At 47.2% G+C, this 18,502-nt stretch overlaps 1 protein-coding gene across 1 annotated transcript in view; it reads right to left on the bottom strand.

Annotated features, from left to right (window-relative positions):
- LOC311353063 (carboxyl-terminal PDZ ligand of neuronal nitric oxide synthase protein-like) overlaps window positions 1-18,502 on the bottom strand; it is a 101,221-nt gene that overhangs the window by 23,405 nt on the left and 59,314 nt on the right. Inside the window, exons 7-8 of the mRNA XM_084472900.1 lie at window positions 10,451-10,692; window positions 159-320 (exon numbers count right to left, since the gene is read on the bottom strand). Of these exons, the coding sequence (XP_084329026.1) occupies window positions 159-320; window positions 10,451-10,692 (404 nt within the window). The remainder of the gene's footprint in view (window positions 1-158; window positions 321-10,450; window positions 10,693-18,502) is intronic.

The following is an 18,502-nucleotide window of genomic DNA, read 5'->3' as shown; positions in this document are numbered from 1 at the left end:
GGCAAACATTTATTTTGTGGAACATAGGAAGTGGGTACTGCCTATTCAAACCAATATATATTTTTAAGAATTTCCCACTTTTTTTTCCCGTATCTTGAGTATCGTGGACATGAACGCATTTGTGTACGCAATGCAAGTATGGAGATAGAGCGTCCTACCTGCGCTACGGCCACCTGCGTCTGCTGCTGCTGCTGCTGCAGCTGCTGCTGGAGGAGCTGGATCTGGTGGTGGATGGACAGGGGGGTGGCCGGCGACAGCGTGCCCGCCTCCGGGAGCAGCATCCTGGGGCTGGCCATCAGCAGAGAGCCCTCCTCTGGAGACTATCGGGAGGGGGGGGGGGGGGGGGGGAGGAGACAGAGACACTTTAAGTGGGGATAGTGAGGACGGTGGGCGGGTCCTTCAGGTGAATGCCGGCGGTGGCCTTCAGCACGTTGCCATGAGGATCGGTTTTGTTCTTTACTTGCGTGTGAGAGACACTATTGAAACACTTTATTTTATAATACTATTCCGTGATAGAAAAAAACATCACTGCAGGAACCACCTGGTGGGATTTTCAAACTTTTTTGCTTTTTTCTGTTTTTTGTTGTGATCTAAAAAGTGTTTGCTGCCAAACTTCTCTCCGTTCCTCCTTCACTCATTGTACTTCCTCTTGCAGTCCCTCCCTCGCCCTCTCGTCTTCCTCGGGGAGATGAGCGGAACTTGGCAGCGGCACACAACAGAAAACAGAGGGAGTGGGAAGTGAGTCTTGACAGCTGTCCAAATAAAATAAAAAACAGGGAAGGGAAAGGAGAAAGAAATAAGAATCTGAGAAGCAGTGGTGCAGTTTTTTTTCCCCCCCGACACTAAACAGAGCCGGTGGATATGGATGACCAAGAGAGAGAGAGAGGGGGGAGGAGTAAGAGAGAGAACATGAAAATAAATAAGAGAGATTGACACAGGGAAAGACACATAAATAAAAAAGGGAGAGGAAGGGAAAAGGTGATCATGAAATGTATTAATGATTGCCTCATTTATTACACAAGCAGTGTTGGTCTGCTACTTGTACTCGTTTCATGAAACACGTTAAATCAGCAGTTGTCAAAAGAAGGATCCACAAAGTTAATGCCGGGGAAAACACTTGGCATGCGACACGAACCGCCAGATAATGAATTCGCCAGAGGGCTGAACTCATAGAAAAGGGGGGAAAAAAGGAAGAAAAGGCAGTGGCACCTCTGCATCACTGTAACGGTTTAATGGTGTGGTCAAAGACTCACCGCTTCACTGATGATATGAATACAATGATATATGGACATTAAGCTCCTACTTTCATGCTATAAAAACATAATGAACCTTCAATGAATGGGTTTGACACCTGCTTCATTACCTGCTGCGAAATATAGCAGAATCTAAATGATGGTGCTTTCTGTGCTTGTCGGACCTGCACACTAGTCTGCATGCACACAAGTCTGCATGCACACACACTCCTTCTGATGGTGGTGGTCTTTTCTTTGGAATAGGAGGAAAATTTTGGTGACACATTGAAAATTACAACACACAGACACACACACACACACACACACACACACACACACACACACACACACACACACACACACACACACACACACACACACACACACACACACACACACACACACACACACACACACACACACACACAGGGGAGCAGTAAATGAGTCACAGCCTGTCTTGTTTGAAGCTTGTGCGCATCAGAAGGGCTTAACCGAGAGCCAGCCGACCATTAGCTCCAGACGGTGTCACCGAGCAGTGAGTAGCTAGGCAGGAGTCACCGCTAGTCAGGGCGAAGCGTCTGAGACGGACTGAGACGGATAAGGTATTGAGCGTCATTGAGACACTTCCTTTCACAGTCTCGTGAAAGGAAGGAGAGAGAGAAAATGAGGACCACTCAATGCCCTCTCTTTTACGATAATGTTCACAAATAAGAATAAGGAAGGGATGTTTCAAGAGTAAGTGACAAGGCCCACACACGCCAAACCAAAAAAAGCATAGAAGCCACTCTTCCTTAGTCCTAACCCTTCTCAAGACTCAGTAATGGCTGCTTTTGACAAAAGCCGTTTTGTGTTTTATCCACTTCAGAAATAAAAATAAGCTGCTTTCACATATGACCTCCGTCTTTTCTCCGCATTTGTGGAGCAGGAGGTTCGACCGTGAGGGTCATTCACACTTATTCACACTTGAATGCCCGCTATGCGGAGATTGTGTCAGTAGAATCTCCAGCTGCTTAATGACGTAGGGTCGCAAGAGGCGGGATTGGGTTTATTTTTTTGACCGCAGACAGCACGCAGGCAAAACGGGCAGAACTCATCGCGATCATGTTAAATGTTGCTGCAGCGATGCATATATTCCGTTGCATCCACAACACCCGCATCAATCGATGAAAGATTGGAGCATGAGTTACAGACAAATAGAAGAAACGACGAACAAGAAAGGCGTCGCGAACGACTGCGTTACCGGAGGAAGAGAGCGTCTTTTTTGGCTTCATTTCACATCAACAACAAACACTGGGACAAATGTAGTTGATTTCTGTGTTTAACTGAGAAAACAGGGAGTGGAAGGACGGGACCATATAATGTTCAGCAAACTGTTGTCAATAATAATTGTTACGAGAGTAGCGCATGTGTGTGAGCGAGAATGGCAGTGTGTGTGTGTGTGTGAGTGGACGAGCGAGGAGAGCGAGCGGTAGCATGTGTCAGTTTAGTGAGGTAATGAACGAGTCCGGTTATGTCTGTGCAAACGTGTAGGCCCTAATGTAAAGTTAGTGAAAATAAGAATAAAGTACACACCCTGTCAATAATCGGTGGCCGCTTCATTCCGACCATATTCAAACCTATAAGCAGGCCCACTGCCGGTCAAAGTGAAGGGTGTTACTCCCGAGAGAATCATAATAATAAAAATATTTTTTAAACCATTCAGCGAACAAAAGGCAATAGACTGATTATCGATTAGGGTGCGGGTGCCACTCAATGACATGCAAACGCAGACCGAAGCGTCATCAACACGCCCACTCAACTGGTGTGAAATGCCGACATCCTACTGCTCATTCACATATAAGGTAATTGGCATTTCCTGCGGAGAACATACTACCTCGGGGGTAGTATTTTTTCAGGAGGTCCAACGTCAGGATATGTCATTCACATATACGGCACCTCCGTAGAATCTACGGAGAATAGACGGATGCAGTCCATATGTGAAAGCAGCTAGTGTCTTGATTTCCAATGACTTCCAGTGTTTAAGTGAGGATGCCAGTTAAGTGACCAGTAAACAGCTGCTACAAACTGTGAGTATTGATTAGCATATTGAAAACTAATAATAATGACCATCTCATATAAATATGTTATTTAGCCATAAGACTTCGTAGAATAGTGGAAATCAAAAGTAAACCAAAGAAAAGTGAACAATGAAATAGCACAAATCTGCCACATGATTGTCCTGTGTACTGTTGCATTAAAACATTCCCATCTACACACATGGAGGTGACCCAAAACTCACACCCACGTACACACGCACAAATGCACGAACACACGCACGCACGCACACACTGGAGTCTCCAAAGTCTCCAAATTGAATATCCGTTTCTATGAAATCCCCTTGCAACTTTCGCTGACTGAATCAGAAACAAAACAACAACACAACCCACCACAGCAATATTTAACACTCTCATTTCTGTTATTTCCCAATATGCCCACCCGTTCCGAGGATGAAATGAGGAAGCTGATTGGAATATTCAAAGTGACTTGGGGAAGAGGCAGGTCGCAATTGGGTTGATCTGGATGTTTTTCCCTTTGAACAGAGAGACTGCAGATGAAGCGACTGTTGTCATTCCACTGACTTGCAGCTTGATGTTGACAGTGCTTGCGGTTGATTAGATGTAAACAAACAGAGTAACGGGCACATGTCTGATTTGGGACGGATTAGCAATAGATAGTTTACGCATGACTGCGTGGGCAAAAGCAATCAAATACACGTGTCAGCACGTTAATGTACACAACATTTAACTATCAAAATATTCTAATTAGAATAACGCTAATGCATACTTGATGTGTGGACAGACAGCCATGGTAGGAGGTAACAAATAGAAAGTTGGAGAAAGGGACAACCATGCCAGGTTGTTTTTTTTGTAAGAGAGAGAGAGAGAGTAAGAGTAAGAGAGAGAGTTAGAGAGAGATTGTAAGAGTTTCAGCTAAGATAATCAGAAGGTTGGTTTATGGGTATCACTATGTGTACATGTTTGTACACGTGTGCTTCTAGGCGTGTGTGTGTGTGTGTGTGTGTGTGTGTGTGTGTGTGTGTGTGTGTGTTTGTGTGTGTGTGGCCAGTCTAGAAATGGAGAGACAATGTCAGATCATGGTGTGAAGAAGCTTTCTTGATATAAAATGCTGTGTACCGCTCTGAGCTCCTGTACTTATAAAAGCTAGCAGCCTTGCTGTGGACACAAAATGGTGACAGAACAGAGCCGCCCCCCCCCTTCAGAACAGCCTTTCAACGCCCCCCCCGCCAGGAGAACTGCTCCAGCTTTATGACATGGTTATATAAGAGAGAGAGAGAGAGAGAGAGAGAGAGAGAGAGAGAGAGAGAGAGAGAGAGAGAAAGTGAAGGAAAGCGAGAACAAGAGAAAGCGAGAGAGAGAGAGAGAGAGAGAGAGAGAGAGAGAGAGAGAGAGAGAGAGAGAGAGAGAGAGAGAGAGAGAGGAAAGCCAACCTGTCCACCTGGAGGTTGGGGTGAGAAGGAGAGAATTGTCACGATGAGCAGAGAAAGATAAACAAGGCAGGGAATCTATCTCACTCTCTCCATCTTTCATGTTGATCTGAACAGACCAGGAGAATCACATTACCACAGAATCACACACATACACGCCTCTATCTCGCACACACACACACACGCACTAGAAGCTGTACAAAGTGAAAAGGACAGGTTTCCCTCACTGATCCCAGCATCAGTATTCTTTGCGTCAGACGCTGTGGCAGATTAACAGCTCTATCATGGTGCCTGCCAGACCCCCTATCTATCACAGTCATCGTCATAAACTCCTCATCTGACCATAAAAGTACTGTCTGGGCCCACTCCGCTGGTCCTCAAGTAGCAATTACGTGTCCCTCATTTTGCCGTCAATTTGGTTCTCGCTTTCATTCAATAGATTGGCTGGTGTTTTGATTCACCAAGTCTGTTTGATTGCACACCGCGCCCTGCTTTTCCCAAGCCACAGGGAGTGATTGGGCGTGGCTCTGTGTTTGTGTGCCTCTTCCCTCTACACAAAATTATTGATGTTGTGATGTGTTTGATTCTTCTTATTCTTAACAGGTTGAGCATAACTGAAATGCAAAAGCAAATTGCTAATCAACTGTGAAATTCCCTCACTTCTGGAGTTAGGAGTCACTATGCATTATAAATGTTATTAAAAGTTCTCCATCCAAATATGTGTTCACGTGTGTGTGTGATTTTGTGAGTGTATTGCCGTGTGTGTGTCTGAGATAGAAAGAGAAAGAGACCAAGTGAGAGAAAGAGACAGAGACAGAGAAAGTGTGATAGAGAGTGAAAGACAAATAGAGAAAGACAAGGCAGAAGAGCAAGAGAAAGAGAGAGAAAGAGAAAGAGAGGGAGAGGCAGAAAGGGTTTGTATGAGTTTCAGCTGTAAGATAATCTTAGCACTGGTGCGGTTGAAATGAGATTGGATATAATCAGTAGGTCTGTTTATGGGTATCCCTATGCATACATGTTGGGATCTGTGCGCTTCTAGGCGGATCTGTGCTCTTCTAGCCGCGTGCGTGCATGCATACGTGCGTGCGTGCGTGCGTGCGTGTGATTCTGTGAGAATGTATATGTGTGTGGGCGCGAGGGAGAACATTTGAGAAAAATGCTGTTTATTTGAAACATCAGTTGTCGGAGGGTCAGCCATGTGACCGCCCCTATCAGTGGGGGGATCTGCTGCAGATGGCCAACAGTACCACACCTCTAACCCAACTACACCCAAAACAGTGTGTGTGTGTGTGTATATGTGTGTGTGTGTGTGTGTGTGTGTGTGTGTGTGTGTGTGTGTGTTAAGGTCATGTTTGTAAAGCACCCATGAGATTTGCAGCCCTCCAGACTGTTTACACACAGACAGTACAGACATCAGAGGGCAGGGACGGGCAGGAGGCCAAGAGTTTTTTGCATTGCTCACTGTACTCAGCAAGATCTCTCTCTCTCTCACACACACACACACACACACACACACACACACACACACACACACACACACACACACACACACACACACACACACACACACACACACACACACACACACACACACACACACTTTTATAAAAGAAGAGGACTTGTGGTGCCTGAATTGTTTTCAGTTTTCTGAGAACAAATGTCATGACTAAATCAACAGGTGGGTTCTGGAACATATAGCTTTAATGTTGTTTGTTTAACCACAATGGTTTACGACAATGGTTTGTTCTGTGGTGCCAAAGGAAGGCAAATCTCTAACAGACAATTTTTAATTAATTTAATAATAATAATAATAATATAAAATTGATTATTAATTAATTACACAAACATTGCTGTGCCATTTTTTCAGTTCATTTACAATATTTCGTAGTTGTAGTTATGTAGTTACATTTTTCTGTAAATGTAGTTACATTTTTCATCCATATCAAAATACACAGAATGTAAGGAAGTCACCTTCTCCCAGCCAAGCTTTGTTTTTTTTCTTCTTCTTCCAATAACAGTTATAATAGCCCAGCTCTCTGGGAATCCTGAATACATCTGCTACCATCGACTTACCCAAACAAGTTGTACACACAACGCCAGATTAACTCCTCAGTATTGTTCTGACTGAAATCCTTATCCTCTGAAAACCTATAAATAATGATGGGCTGCCCCGGCTTTGACCTACAGAGTTTTACTAAGTAAATATTTCCGAACCATTTCACACAAACAACTTCAACACTGGCTGAATTTAATGTTTCCTCCATTGGAATGCAGGACCATTTTTGTGTGTCTGCGCGTGTGTGCGCGCGTGGGGTCAGTCTAACAAGAGTTGACAAGGAGAATGAATGAATGCAACACTTATGCTTTCCCTTCACTCTTTCCCTATATCTTAGGTGTTATCTGAAAATAGAAGACTCTGATTAACAAATACAAGCACACACAAGAATATCTAGTTATTAAACCACCGCAGTAGGCTGATGCAGAAAGACCTGTCAACAACAACAACAACAATGTGATATCATTCTAAGTAACACAAAGCCAATTAACAGTTTCTTCCCTTGGTTACGATCTCTCATTAGTTATTATTAATTAAATATCGTTAGTTATAGCTCCATATGGGTGACATCATCCATAACATCATCAATGGGTAATGTCACTGACGCTGTTTTTTATAGTTTAGGATACATACAGAATTCCAACATACAGGGTACTAGTTCACCTCAAACAGACGCACGCACGCACGCACACACACACACACACACACACACACACACACACACACACACACACACACACACACACACACACACACACACACACACACACACACACACACACACACACACACACACACACACACACACACACACACACACACACACACCACTCCCCCTACCTCTCGGGGGTTAGTGCAGTGACCTGACTTAGGAGGTCAAAGAAGGTAGCCGGTTGTTTCAGTGATTTCACACCATGCTGACTTCTTAACAAGGGCCATATTGAAAGGCTGAATAACTTACAATTGAATAGGGGCCCCGAGGACTGCTACGCACAAATCAAAGCTCAGTTCCTCAATATCTGGATATATTTCTTAATTACATTGCTAATTAAGATGTAATCTAATAACCTAATCCAGATGACATGAATGTGTGGATGATCCACACATTCATACTGTCTGGATTTGATTAGGGTAATACATTATTCTCTGGTTTACCCAACATCACTACGAAAAGCCTCCAGGTTGTACAGAATGCCTCGGCCAGACTCCACATTGTCTGGAAGTAGAAAATGTGATTGCCCTATTCCTCCTCTCTCCACTGGCTTACAATTAACACCGGCTCAGATTTCAAGGGGCTGTTTCTTACATAGTAAATCATACATAGAGAAGGACCTTCCTACCTGAAGGACCTTATTACTCCCTAATGTCCTTCCCAGCCACTCGGTACTTCAGGAGCCAGCCTCCTATTCATTCCCCTCTTGTCCGGCGCACTATCTGTGGAAAAGTCTGCCTGTTGTAATCAGGGTAGCTGACTGAAGATAAATTCTAATCAAAACTTAATATTGATTTCTTTACACTCTCAGTGGGCTCCTAGCGGTGTCCCTCAGCGTCTCATTATAGCTAAATCGACGAGCGCTAGCCTACCTCTGCTGCTGATAGACCTCCTAGATCAGAGGTTTCCCACAGAGGTTGCGTTGCTGTGATTATGACTGGATGCATGGCTACCTGCTTTCCCCACCAGCCAGCACCACATAGACACGGTTTGAAATGTTCTAAGAATTTGAATGGACTAAAACTGTTTTGCTTGTTATGGTACCATTATATCTCCAAAATTGAAGGATCCCCAACTCTATGTTCCTACTGCAGGTTTCTCCATTGATTATCAAGGCAAGGCAACTTTATTTATGTAGCACTTTTCATTCACAAGGCAGACTCAAAGTGCTTCACATATAAACATCGTCATACAATAAAAATAAAATAATAGATAACTAAAAGAAGAAAAGTAAAATAGATAGAAAATAAAGGCAAGCATTTTAGAAAGTGCAATGTATTTAAGATCAGATCAACAGTCCCTCTGGTATACCCACGTCGGGACTCCGACCCAACCTAAAGGAACTTGGTCCTTTCTCTGGGACTCCAACCTGGATTCTAGGACTCTAACACAAACAGAACCCGGGACTCAAACCCTTCAAAGGTCATGTCTCAGATCAACAGTCTCTATCAGATCATGTATCTCTCTGATACCCACGTCGGGACTCCAACCCGGCCTAAAGGAACTTGGTCCTTTAATCAAGGGACTATTACCATAACATATGGCCTGTGAGACGATTCAAGTGATTAAGAGCTAGACAAATAAAATTGAGTTGAAAATTGACCGGGAGCCAGATTAGGTTGTGAGCTCACATCAACAGAGGCCAGAGGCATCTACTTAAAGATGTATTTACAACCTAATTTTACCTCTCTGTGTTTGTAGGAGAACAATGCAAATTTGATACAAATGTTATTATGTCACTATTGCTGTGGCCTGTGGGGTCTGCATGCATGCACAGACACACAGAAACACGCAACCAAGTCTGTGTGTGTCATGTGTGTGAGTCACGCAGCGGCACCACAAGGCGGTCCAAGGTTCAGGAGTAACGCTGATCCAGGGATCAGAGTGCGGGACCAGGGTGGGCCCACTGTAATTGGTCTGGGAGCTGTTTCCACCGACTGCAGAGGGGTATCAAATCTCTCACACTATTTATAGATACCGGGTCCGTGACATACATACACAAAGAAGCATGCACAACAACAACAGATACACACCCATGGATAATTTGCTGTGTATCTGTCTGCTGGTGCCAATGGGGCGCTGACAGACCGAACGAAAGCTGAGAGGCATGTGACTGACACACACACACACACATTCCTGTTTGGAATAGCAAAAATGTGTTGTTGTATTCATAGGCACATTTCCACAATATACATTTAATAAGCCATCATCAGAAACCAACATGAACCCTTACAGCCTCATCAACCTGCAGGTATAACAGCTCACTGTGTGATCCTAATGAAGGGGATAGCGCTGATGCATTCGGTTTCAATTTAGATTCTATTCCATTCCATTTCCTGCTCCAATCTAATTAAAACTTTGTAGTTCAAGTTTATTAAAATAATAGAGATGGAAATACAACTTAATGTTTACGGCAGGCTATCCTTCTCGCCTGCGTTTTACGGAAAAACAAAAACGGTGGAATACATTCAGATTAGGTGGCAATAAAAATAACACAATCATCCAAATTGGCTTAACAAAGTCCGGAAATTACCTATTGTTGTGTCTCCCCTCTCTCATCTAGCCACAAATCACCTGCTTGGCTGGAGGCAGAGCCAGGGAAGCTCGTCATGCAAAGGGCTGCACTATTTAATGTGACCAGGGAGGCTAAAGGCCCAGGCAGGGCTGAAGCTCCTTCACCAGTTTACAAACGTACACAGTACAAAAAAAGAAGGAAACTCTGTGTATTCCTAAATTGCGTGATTAATCATGATCTCACACACGTGCACGCAGGCACACACACACACACACACACACACACACACACACACACACACACACACACACACACACACACACACTCACTCACTCACTCACTCACTCACTCACTCACTCACTCACTCACTCACTCACTCACTCACTCACTCACTCACTCACTCACTCACTCACTCACTCACTCACTCACTCACTCACTGAGCAGGGCTTACCTTGGTGTCTGTGTGGCTGTGCTCGCTGGTCTTGGCTGTGGCATCCAGATCCGTGACTCCGCGGTCACTGTTGCTGAACTCGTCCGCGGTGCTGTTGGCTGCCGCCGCCGGGACGCCCCCTTCCTCCTCCTCCTCCTCTTCCTCCTCCGCGTCGATGTCCGTTTCCTCGGCCACGGTGGCGGTCGCCGTCGTCACGGCAACCGCCGGATCCGCCGCCTGCTCCAAGGCGTTCAGTTTTCCAGCTGGACCGAAAAGAGTACACACACACACGGGTGGATGAGCATGCACACCTGCACGCGCACACACACACACACACACACACACACACACACACACACACAGACACACACTCCAACAAATACACGCATACATGGGTATGTTCACATGTACACAAGACCAAAAAAAACATACGACAATGCATGGGCATGTACACAGGCACCCATGGAGGGGGGGGGGGGGAGACAGATACACATGTGCATCATTAGAACAGAGTATTACTTCCATAGAGAATCAGTGAAGGTACCAAGTAGAGTGATGGTGAACACAACATGTACCTTACATGATTGACAAAAGCTAATTTAGCAGGGGCCTTTGTTCACAAAGACATGAGGCTCTAATCTATTGAAACAAAAAATTGCACCAGCAACAGGCTTCGAAAAAGCTTTGAACTGGATACAGCATAGCTGTAACAATGTGCAAGTTAGGGTGTGCATGGTTTATGTTGATATTGTCATCAAACGTGTAATCAAAGGGCAGTATTTCATGTCAAAACAGTGGTGAAGTAGCGTGTGATGGAGCAGAGAGCGCCTGCTCTTTAGGTGCATGCGTGCCTGTGTGATTGTGTTATCCATAACGGTTTGTTTATGTTTGTGTGTGCGTTTTGCATGTTTGCACACACACAGCGCCTCTGCTCTTGCCGCGGCTGCTGAAATAAATCACGATGGGCACGATGCTCAATGATGAATAGTGCGGCCCAGCTGGTCCGCTGAACCTCGTAATGCTTGCGTTAATACACGACTATGATGTAGTGTAACACCCATTTAATACCACCACAGCTGCGGGAACTAATGGTTTGGAGGTTGCTGATCTTGGGAGGGCAGGGAAACCATGTCTAGAATTTGGGAAAGGGTTAGAGAGGAAGCAGGCTGAGAACACTGAGAGACAGAACACAAAGAACTGTTTTTTTCCTTTTAGACCTCAGATTGACCATTGTTTTCCTATGGCCGAATAACACATCACAAGAAAGGACCTGAGCACAGGATGTGCTCACCTGAGCACAGGCTGAGCTCCTTTCTTGTGATACCTCAGTTTTCTCGGCTGTTTTTTCAATAGCCAACGTGGAATGGCACAGTGGCACATGCAGCCCCTCTCCACAGGCTCTGGCTGTGTTCATCGCAAAGCACTCTGTCACATCTGTTGCGACTGGGCTGTGTCGTCAGCACCTCAGAGAAGCTAGGCGGGTCATCAGAATCAGAATCCTTTTATTTGTTGTTGTACAGTGTACAACGAAATTGTAGCAGCATCCAAGTATACACACAACATATAAATAGTAAAAAAAAGAGTAAAAAGTACAAGGCAGTAGTGCAATGTAAGCATAAAAATATATAATAGATAATATGTACAGTTTTTTACAATTATTGCACGATTGTCCTTGTCCGTGTGTGTGTGTGTGTGTGTGTGTGTGTCAGTGCCCTTTTGTGTTCAGTGCAGTGATGGCTTTGTGGAAAGATCATGGCTGGATCATGGGTCATGGCTTCAGCTGGTCTTTATAAGGACATTCTGTGCCTGAGTCTGTTTGTAGTCTATTTCATGTTCAAGATGACAATAAGGCTGAGGTTGCCAAAATTGGAAAGTCACATCAAAATTGAAGAAGAGAAATGTTCTCTTCAAATAGTAATAAAACGTATTCAGCAAACCTGAATACAGTTCCCCTTTGCGCTGACCATTCCCATGCCTGCAACAGTGCATCTTTTTTATCGGTCTATACAAAAACATTTCTACAAACTATGTAGAAACCTACAGACAAGGTGCTGTGGATTAAGCTAATCTCTCCATGTTCACTACTATTGACACTACTATTGGAATTTGACACAACAAACAATACTTACCTGGGTACTCTCCCATCCCACGTTAACATTCATATTCCACCTGTGTTTTACAACTAGGACCAAATGTATAAAATTTCCTTTCATCAGGTCAATTTACGAGAACTATCGTGTTGCCTGTTAGAAACTAGCCACAAAGTTTTTTGCTTGACATAATGGTTTGTTGCCTGGCAACGTTAGACTATTGAGGGATCTGTTTTTTTATTTTTATAATGAGCTGCGCTCTATCTGAAGAAACTACCACTAAAAGAGTCATTTCAAAACAGGTTTCATAATGGCCGTTTCTTTGAAAATGAAAAAAGGGGGAAATATTGGACACATCTGGAATTCTTTGTGTTGCAGCATTAAAGCAGCATTGGCAGCATTGGCGACTAGATCAGCTTAAAAGAACAAAAGCGACAAGAAGGAGAGGTTGCTGATTGTGGCCTTTCGGGGGACTAGATGCTCTTGGCAAAGGAAATGACACCGTAGATCAATTCAGGAGCACACTCTAGTGAGGCCTCCCTCTGATCTACCTCAGTACTGCCCCTCTCCACTTCACACCTCTTCTTCTTCCTCTTCCACTATCATTTGTTCCCTTCTTTCTCTTTCCCCTATGGTGTTGTATTTCAGGAGCCGTGGCAATACCCCAGGACCTGCTGTCATTTAAAAACCTCGCTCCATTAACTTAGCCCCCGGCGCTTGAATAAGGGGGGCATGATAGCGCTTTGTATATATATGAACCTATATATAAACTGATGTTTTATTACCACATTGAGATAAAGTTTTAGACAGCCGACACCGAGAGAACCTCAGCTGGCGAGATTAGATTGAATCGGGGGGGGGGGGGGGCACTCGGATATGTGATCAAAGAGATCCCAATCCACCTTAGCATCTGTTGGGTCATTTTTCATTAACTTATTTCCATTTAAGCAACACCTCACATGCTTACACATGGGGTTGCCTGTGCCCCGATCAATCTGCTTTACTTAGTACCGACTGGCCCACTCCTCCTCCTCCTCCTCTTTCATTTCTCTGCATCAATATTCATCACCCTCCTCCTCAAACGCCATCACCTTTAGAGGTTAAGGAAGGTACATGCAATGACTTGGGTACGCTATATATGTATACATATGGTGTGCCCTGTGTGTGTGTGTGTGTGTGCCCCTAGACATTGCATGCATATAATATATATATATATATATATATATATATATATATATATAATAAAGAGGGGACTCGTTCACCATTTCAAATGACTCCAGAAGCAAGACACGCAAGACACAAAATAGACGCCCATCCCTGCTATTAGGCTATTATTATTATTAGTTTCTTTTTTCTTTTTTTTATGTATTCAGCTTAGCGCTTGTTGTGAGTGGGAAGGTTAGCAGCTCTTCAAAATGACCAGCCCTCGGTCATCGCTTAAACCATGTCATATTTAGTTAAATGCAGGATGTACAACTTACAATAATAATAATGACAAACAAAAAACATCCAACCACCACCAATCCATCCATCTCTCCGACTGTCCACTACCTCAAATCATTTCATTTTTTAAGGTAGCTGGCACTTCATGTTCCATCCCTCCCCACCCCTAATGCACCGCTCTAGGCCACAAAGCACCACGGTTCACCACGGACCAAATGGATTCGAGAGAGCACCATCTCTGGGAGGACGGAGCCATGGGGGCATGAGTTTGGCCATAATCCGATTTTTCTCTCTCATATTTTGAAACTTTTTAAAGCAAAAGTGATGACTGCAGTAAAGTAAATAAATGATGAATAGTGTATTTTTTTTTAACAAAAGTGATAGCTGCAGTGAGTATGTGACATTGTGCAGGGTTTAACCAATAATGCTAATTGAACCCCATATATATAACAAAGTACAGAGACAGCTCATATTTAATGTAGCTTCCTGGGCAGGCTATAGTGAACCACCCGAGGCATTACTGAATGTTGCACTTTAATCATAGCCGTCACTCCAGTGTTAAACAGCATTGATGGCTTTGTATACATAAGGTGTATGTTACACTTGACCCATCTTCATATACAGGATTCTGGCCATTTATGATTGGGTGAGGGTTCACTGGTTTACCAGATGGACAGGAAGGCAAAAAGACATCCCCTGCCACCTCCCTCTCTTAAAAACTATTTCTGATTTATAGTACAATGCCTTAAAATGAGAGGAGAAACAAAAGCAGGACTGAATTCACAGCTTAAAGAAAACGTATCCCAGAAATGTATCCCGTTTGGCGGGGTAATATTTCCTGAAACCCCCGAGCGAGACAGTGACTGTTCTTTCTCGCTCATCCTAACTCTCACACACACACACACACACACACACACACACCACACACCACACACACACACACACACACACACACACACACACACACACACACAGTACGTGTGCCTGTGGGCTAAATTGACACGTGGCAGCGGATATCAAGCAGCTCAGTCCGTCATTGTTCTGAAGGTCTGTCTTCTCCCCTCAGGTTGAATAAGGCGTGACATTTCACTCCAGCACTCGCGGTATACAGGCTGCTATTGTCTGTGTGTGTGTGTGTGTGTGTGTGTGTGTGTGTCTTTTATGACATTTTAAAGAGGAAAGAAACTACTTTGGGACTCCTTTTGTGACTGATGGTCTATGGCTGCTTGACGGCACATCACCCACGGGTCTACTAGAGTACCATCCAAACAAGGCTTTGCTCAAAACAACCATGCTTGTTTTTTGTGGCTGGCCATGAATAGGCGTTGTCTGCACATCATTATATTTCCCAAACCCTCGTCCATTGCCCAAATGCATGTGAGGGATTTTGCTTCAAAATATAACTGGCACCACTGTAATTCAAAAAATTGTGATGGCACTACTATAATAAACCGTTGCCCAGTATACCTTGTGGCAACCCGCTCCCCACCAGGGGGAACCGTGGGCTAGTGGTGGACGGTGTGTACCACCACCATCCACTAGCCGGTGGCAGGGAGCACATCTTCACTCAACGCAATCAGCCCGATGGGGAACACCTGGCCGGAGGGTTGAAAAGACCGGGCGGACATCTTAAAAGGAGACTGGGAACTCAACCCAGGGAGAAGCAGGCACGACGACCCAGCAGAAGGCCGACGATACATCCTACCACTCAAGTCTCTCGGAGGCCATAGTATAGTTGATGTTTTACCTGTTATCTACCATACCCCCCGCTCCCGCTACCTCTCACAGTAGAGTACCCGCCCACCCAGTATGCAGAACCCCGATGGGGCCGCGGCCGCCCAGCGACAGCAGCAGCACCAGGTACAGGCCGCAACGATACAGTGAGAGACGGCGGAGAGCCTGGCCCTGCTCCGGGAAGCGGTGCTCCGATTACCCAACACGCCATCCGCGACTCACCGATCGCCGCCCCGACCTCGGCTCACCAAGCTCGGCTCACCAAGCTCGGCCCAGAGGACGATGTGGAGGCCTACCTAGAGGAACGGACCGCCCGGAGAGAGAGCTGGCCGGAGGACCAGTGGGCCCACATCCTGTCGCCCTTCCTCACCGGACCCACACAGCAGGCAAGCCAGGACCTCTCAGCCGAGACCGCCAGCCAGTATCCCGCTCTCAAGCAGGCTATACTGGCCTATTACGGCCACAACCTCGCGGCCAGGGCCCAACGTTTCCACGACTGGCGATTCGACATCCGGGGCGCGGTGCGGACACAGATCACAGACCGGCGAGGGACCCAGCCCGGTAGACCGTGTCCTCATCGACAGCACCATCCGCCAGCTGCCACCAGACGCGCGGAGGATCCTGGCCCACCATCACCCCGACACGGTGGATGACCTGATCCGCCAGCTGGAAAACTGGCAGGTAGCCCAGCAGCTGAGTGCCAGCCCCCGGATCACCCCTAGGCCTGCAGAGACCCGCAGAGACCGACGGGGACCCACGACCTCGACACCGACACCCCCACCGGAACCACTAATCGGGACCAAGGAGGGCCTCGAGGGGAGACGGTGCTACACCTGCGGCCGGGTCGGTCACCTAGCCCGATCCTGTCCCGGAGACAGGGATGTGTCGATGCCGTCGGCCTACGCGGACGAGGGGAGGCACCGACCCTGCATGCTGGCCACCTGTTGGGCGCAGGGGATGACCGGGACCCCGACAATCCCAGCACGGGTTATGAACCAAGACACGCAGGCTCTCCTGGACACCGGCAGCGTGGTGACCCTACTCTGTCCCGACCTGGCGGGAGGGAAGGAGGGGGAACCGATGGAGGTCGCCTGCGTGCACGGGGACACCCGTACCTGGAACCTGCCACGTGGTCGTCCGGACCCCCTACGGTGTGTTCACTGCCCTGGCAGGGATTGTCCCCCATCTTCCGGTCCCACTCCTGATCAGGAGGGATTGCCCGATCTTCCATCGGCTGTGGAATTCGGAACGGGACACCCGGCCCCGGAGAGAGCCTCCCCGATGAGCTGGGAGGATGGCCCGACCGGCCTACGGGGCCACGCGGCTCCCGGCGACTCCGGGGGAATCGACACCAGGGGACCGAGGGGAACAGACCCTCACCACCGGGTTCCCCGATCCACACGGCAGGGCGGACCGCCCGCTCCGGTTCCCAGGGACCACCCCCAGGCACCACAGACACCCTCACGGCGTCCGAGCAGAACGACCCACCCGAGGAGCCCGAGAGTTCCCCCCTCACAGAGTTCTCAGACTTTTTCCCGGTAGGGGGGGAAGGTACTGCTCGGTCGGGACAGTTCGCCAGCGCTCAACTCCAGGACGACGCCCTGAAACATGCATGGAGCCACGTTCTCGCCCATGACGGACAAGCCCGGGACTCGGTGAGTTGCTTACCGCACCCACATTTTAGCACCAGGGGGGTGGCTGCTCTACCGGGTAGTGGAAAAAGAGGGGGGGGTGACGGAACAATTAGTGGTCCCACGACCATACATCAGCAAGGTGCTGTTCATGGCACACACTCACCTCCTGGGAGCGCATCTGGGAATGGACAAAACCCGGGACAGGGTCCTAGCTAGGTTTTACTGGCCGGGGGTAAAGAGGGATGTAGAGCAGTATTGCCAGGCGTGTCCCGAATGCCAGCGGGTAGCCCCTAGGGCCACGGTCCGGAATCCCCTCATCCCTATGCCCATTATAGAAACCCGGTTTGACCGGATAGCCCTTGACATTGTGGGGCCCCTCCCCAAGACCAGCCGGGGACACCGGTATATCCTGGTGCTAGTGGACTATGCCACCCGGTACCCGGAAGCCCTACCCCTACGTGCGGCTACAGCTAAGGCGGTAGCCAAAGAACTGATGCTACTGTTTAGCCGGGTGGGGATAGCCCGGAAGATACTCACTGATCAGGGATCATGTTTTATGTCACGCGTAATGAAGGAATTGCTGAGCCTTCTACAGGTCAAGCAGCGCCGGACGTCGGTGTATCACCCCCAGACAGACGGCTTGGTGGAGCGGTTCAACAAAACCCTGAAACAAATGTTGAAAAAAGCCATGGACACTGACGGTAAGAACTGGGATCAGTTGCTACCCCATGTACTGTTCGCCGTACGGGAGGTGCCCCAGGCCTCCACCGGATTCTCCCCTTTCGAGCTGCTCTACGGGAGAAGGCCCCGGGGAATCTTGGACCTCGCCAAGGAGGCGTGGGAGAGCCAGCCATCTCCCCACCGCACCATGCTGGACCATGTGGAGCAGGTGAGGGACCGCATGGCCCAAGTTTGGCCCATCGTCCAAGACCACCTCCAGCGAGCCCAGCAGGCCCAGGCGAGGGTCTACAACAGGGGAGCCCAGCTGCGCACCTTCCACCCAGGAGAACTGGTCCTGGTCCCCACGGCGGAGTGTAAATTCCTGGCCAAATGGCAGGGGCCGTACGATGTGGTTGAGCGAGTGGGAGAGGTGAACTACCGGGTACGACAACCCGGGAGACGTAAGCCCACCCAGTTGTATCACATCAACATCCTGAAGCAGTAGAGGGGGG

Source organism: Micromesistius poutassou (assembly GCF_964030765.1).
Source record: "Micromesistius poutassou genome assembly, chromosome: 9".
NCBI lineage: Eukaryota > Metazoa > Chordata > Actinopteri > Gadiformes > Gadidae > Micromesistius > Micromesistius poutassou.
Note: the sequence above shows the minus strand (reverse complement) of the source record. Positions and strands in the feature narration are given on the sequence as shown.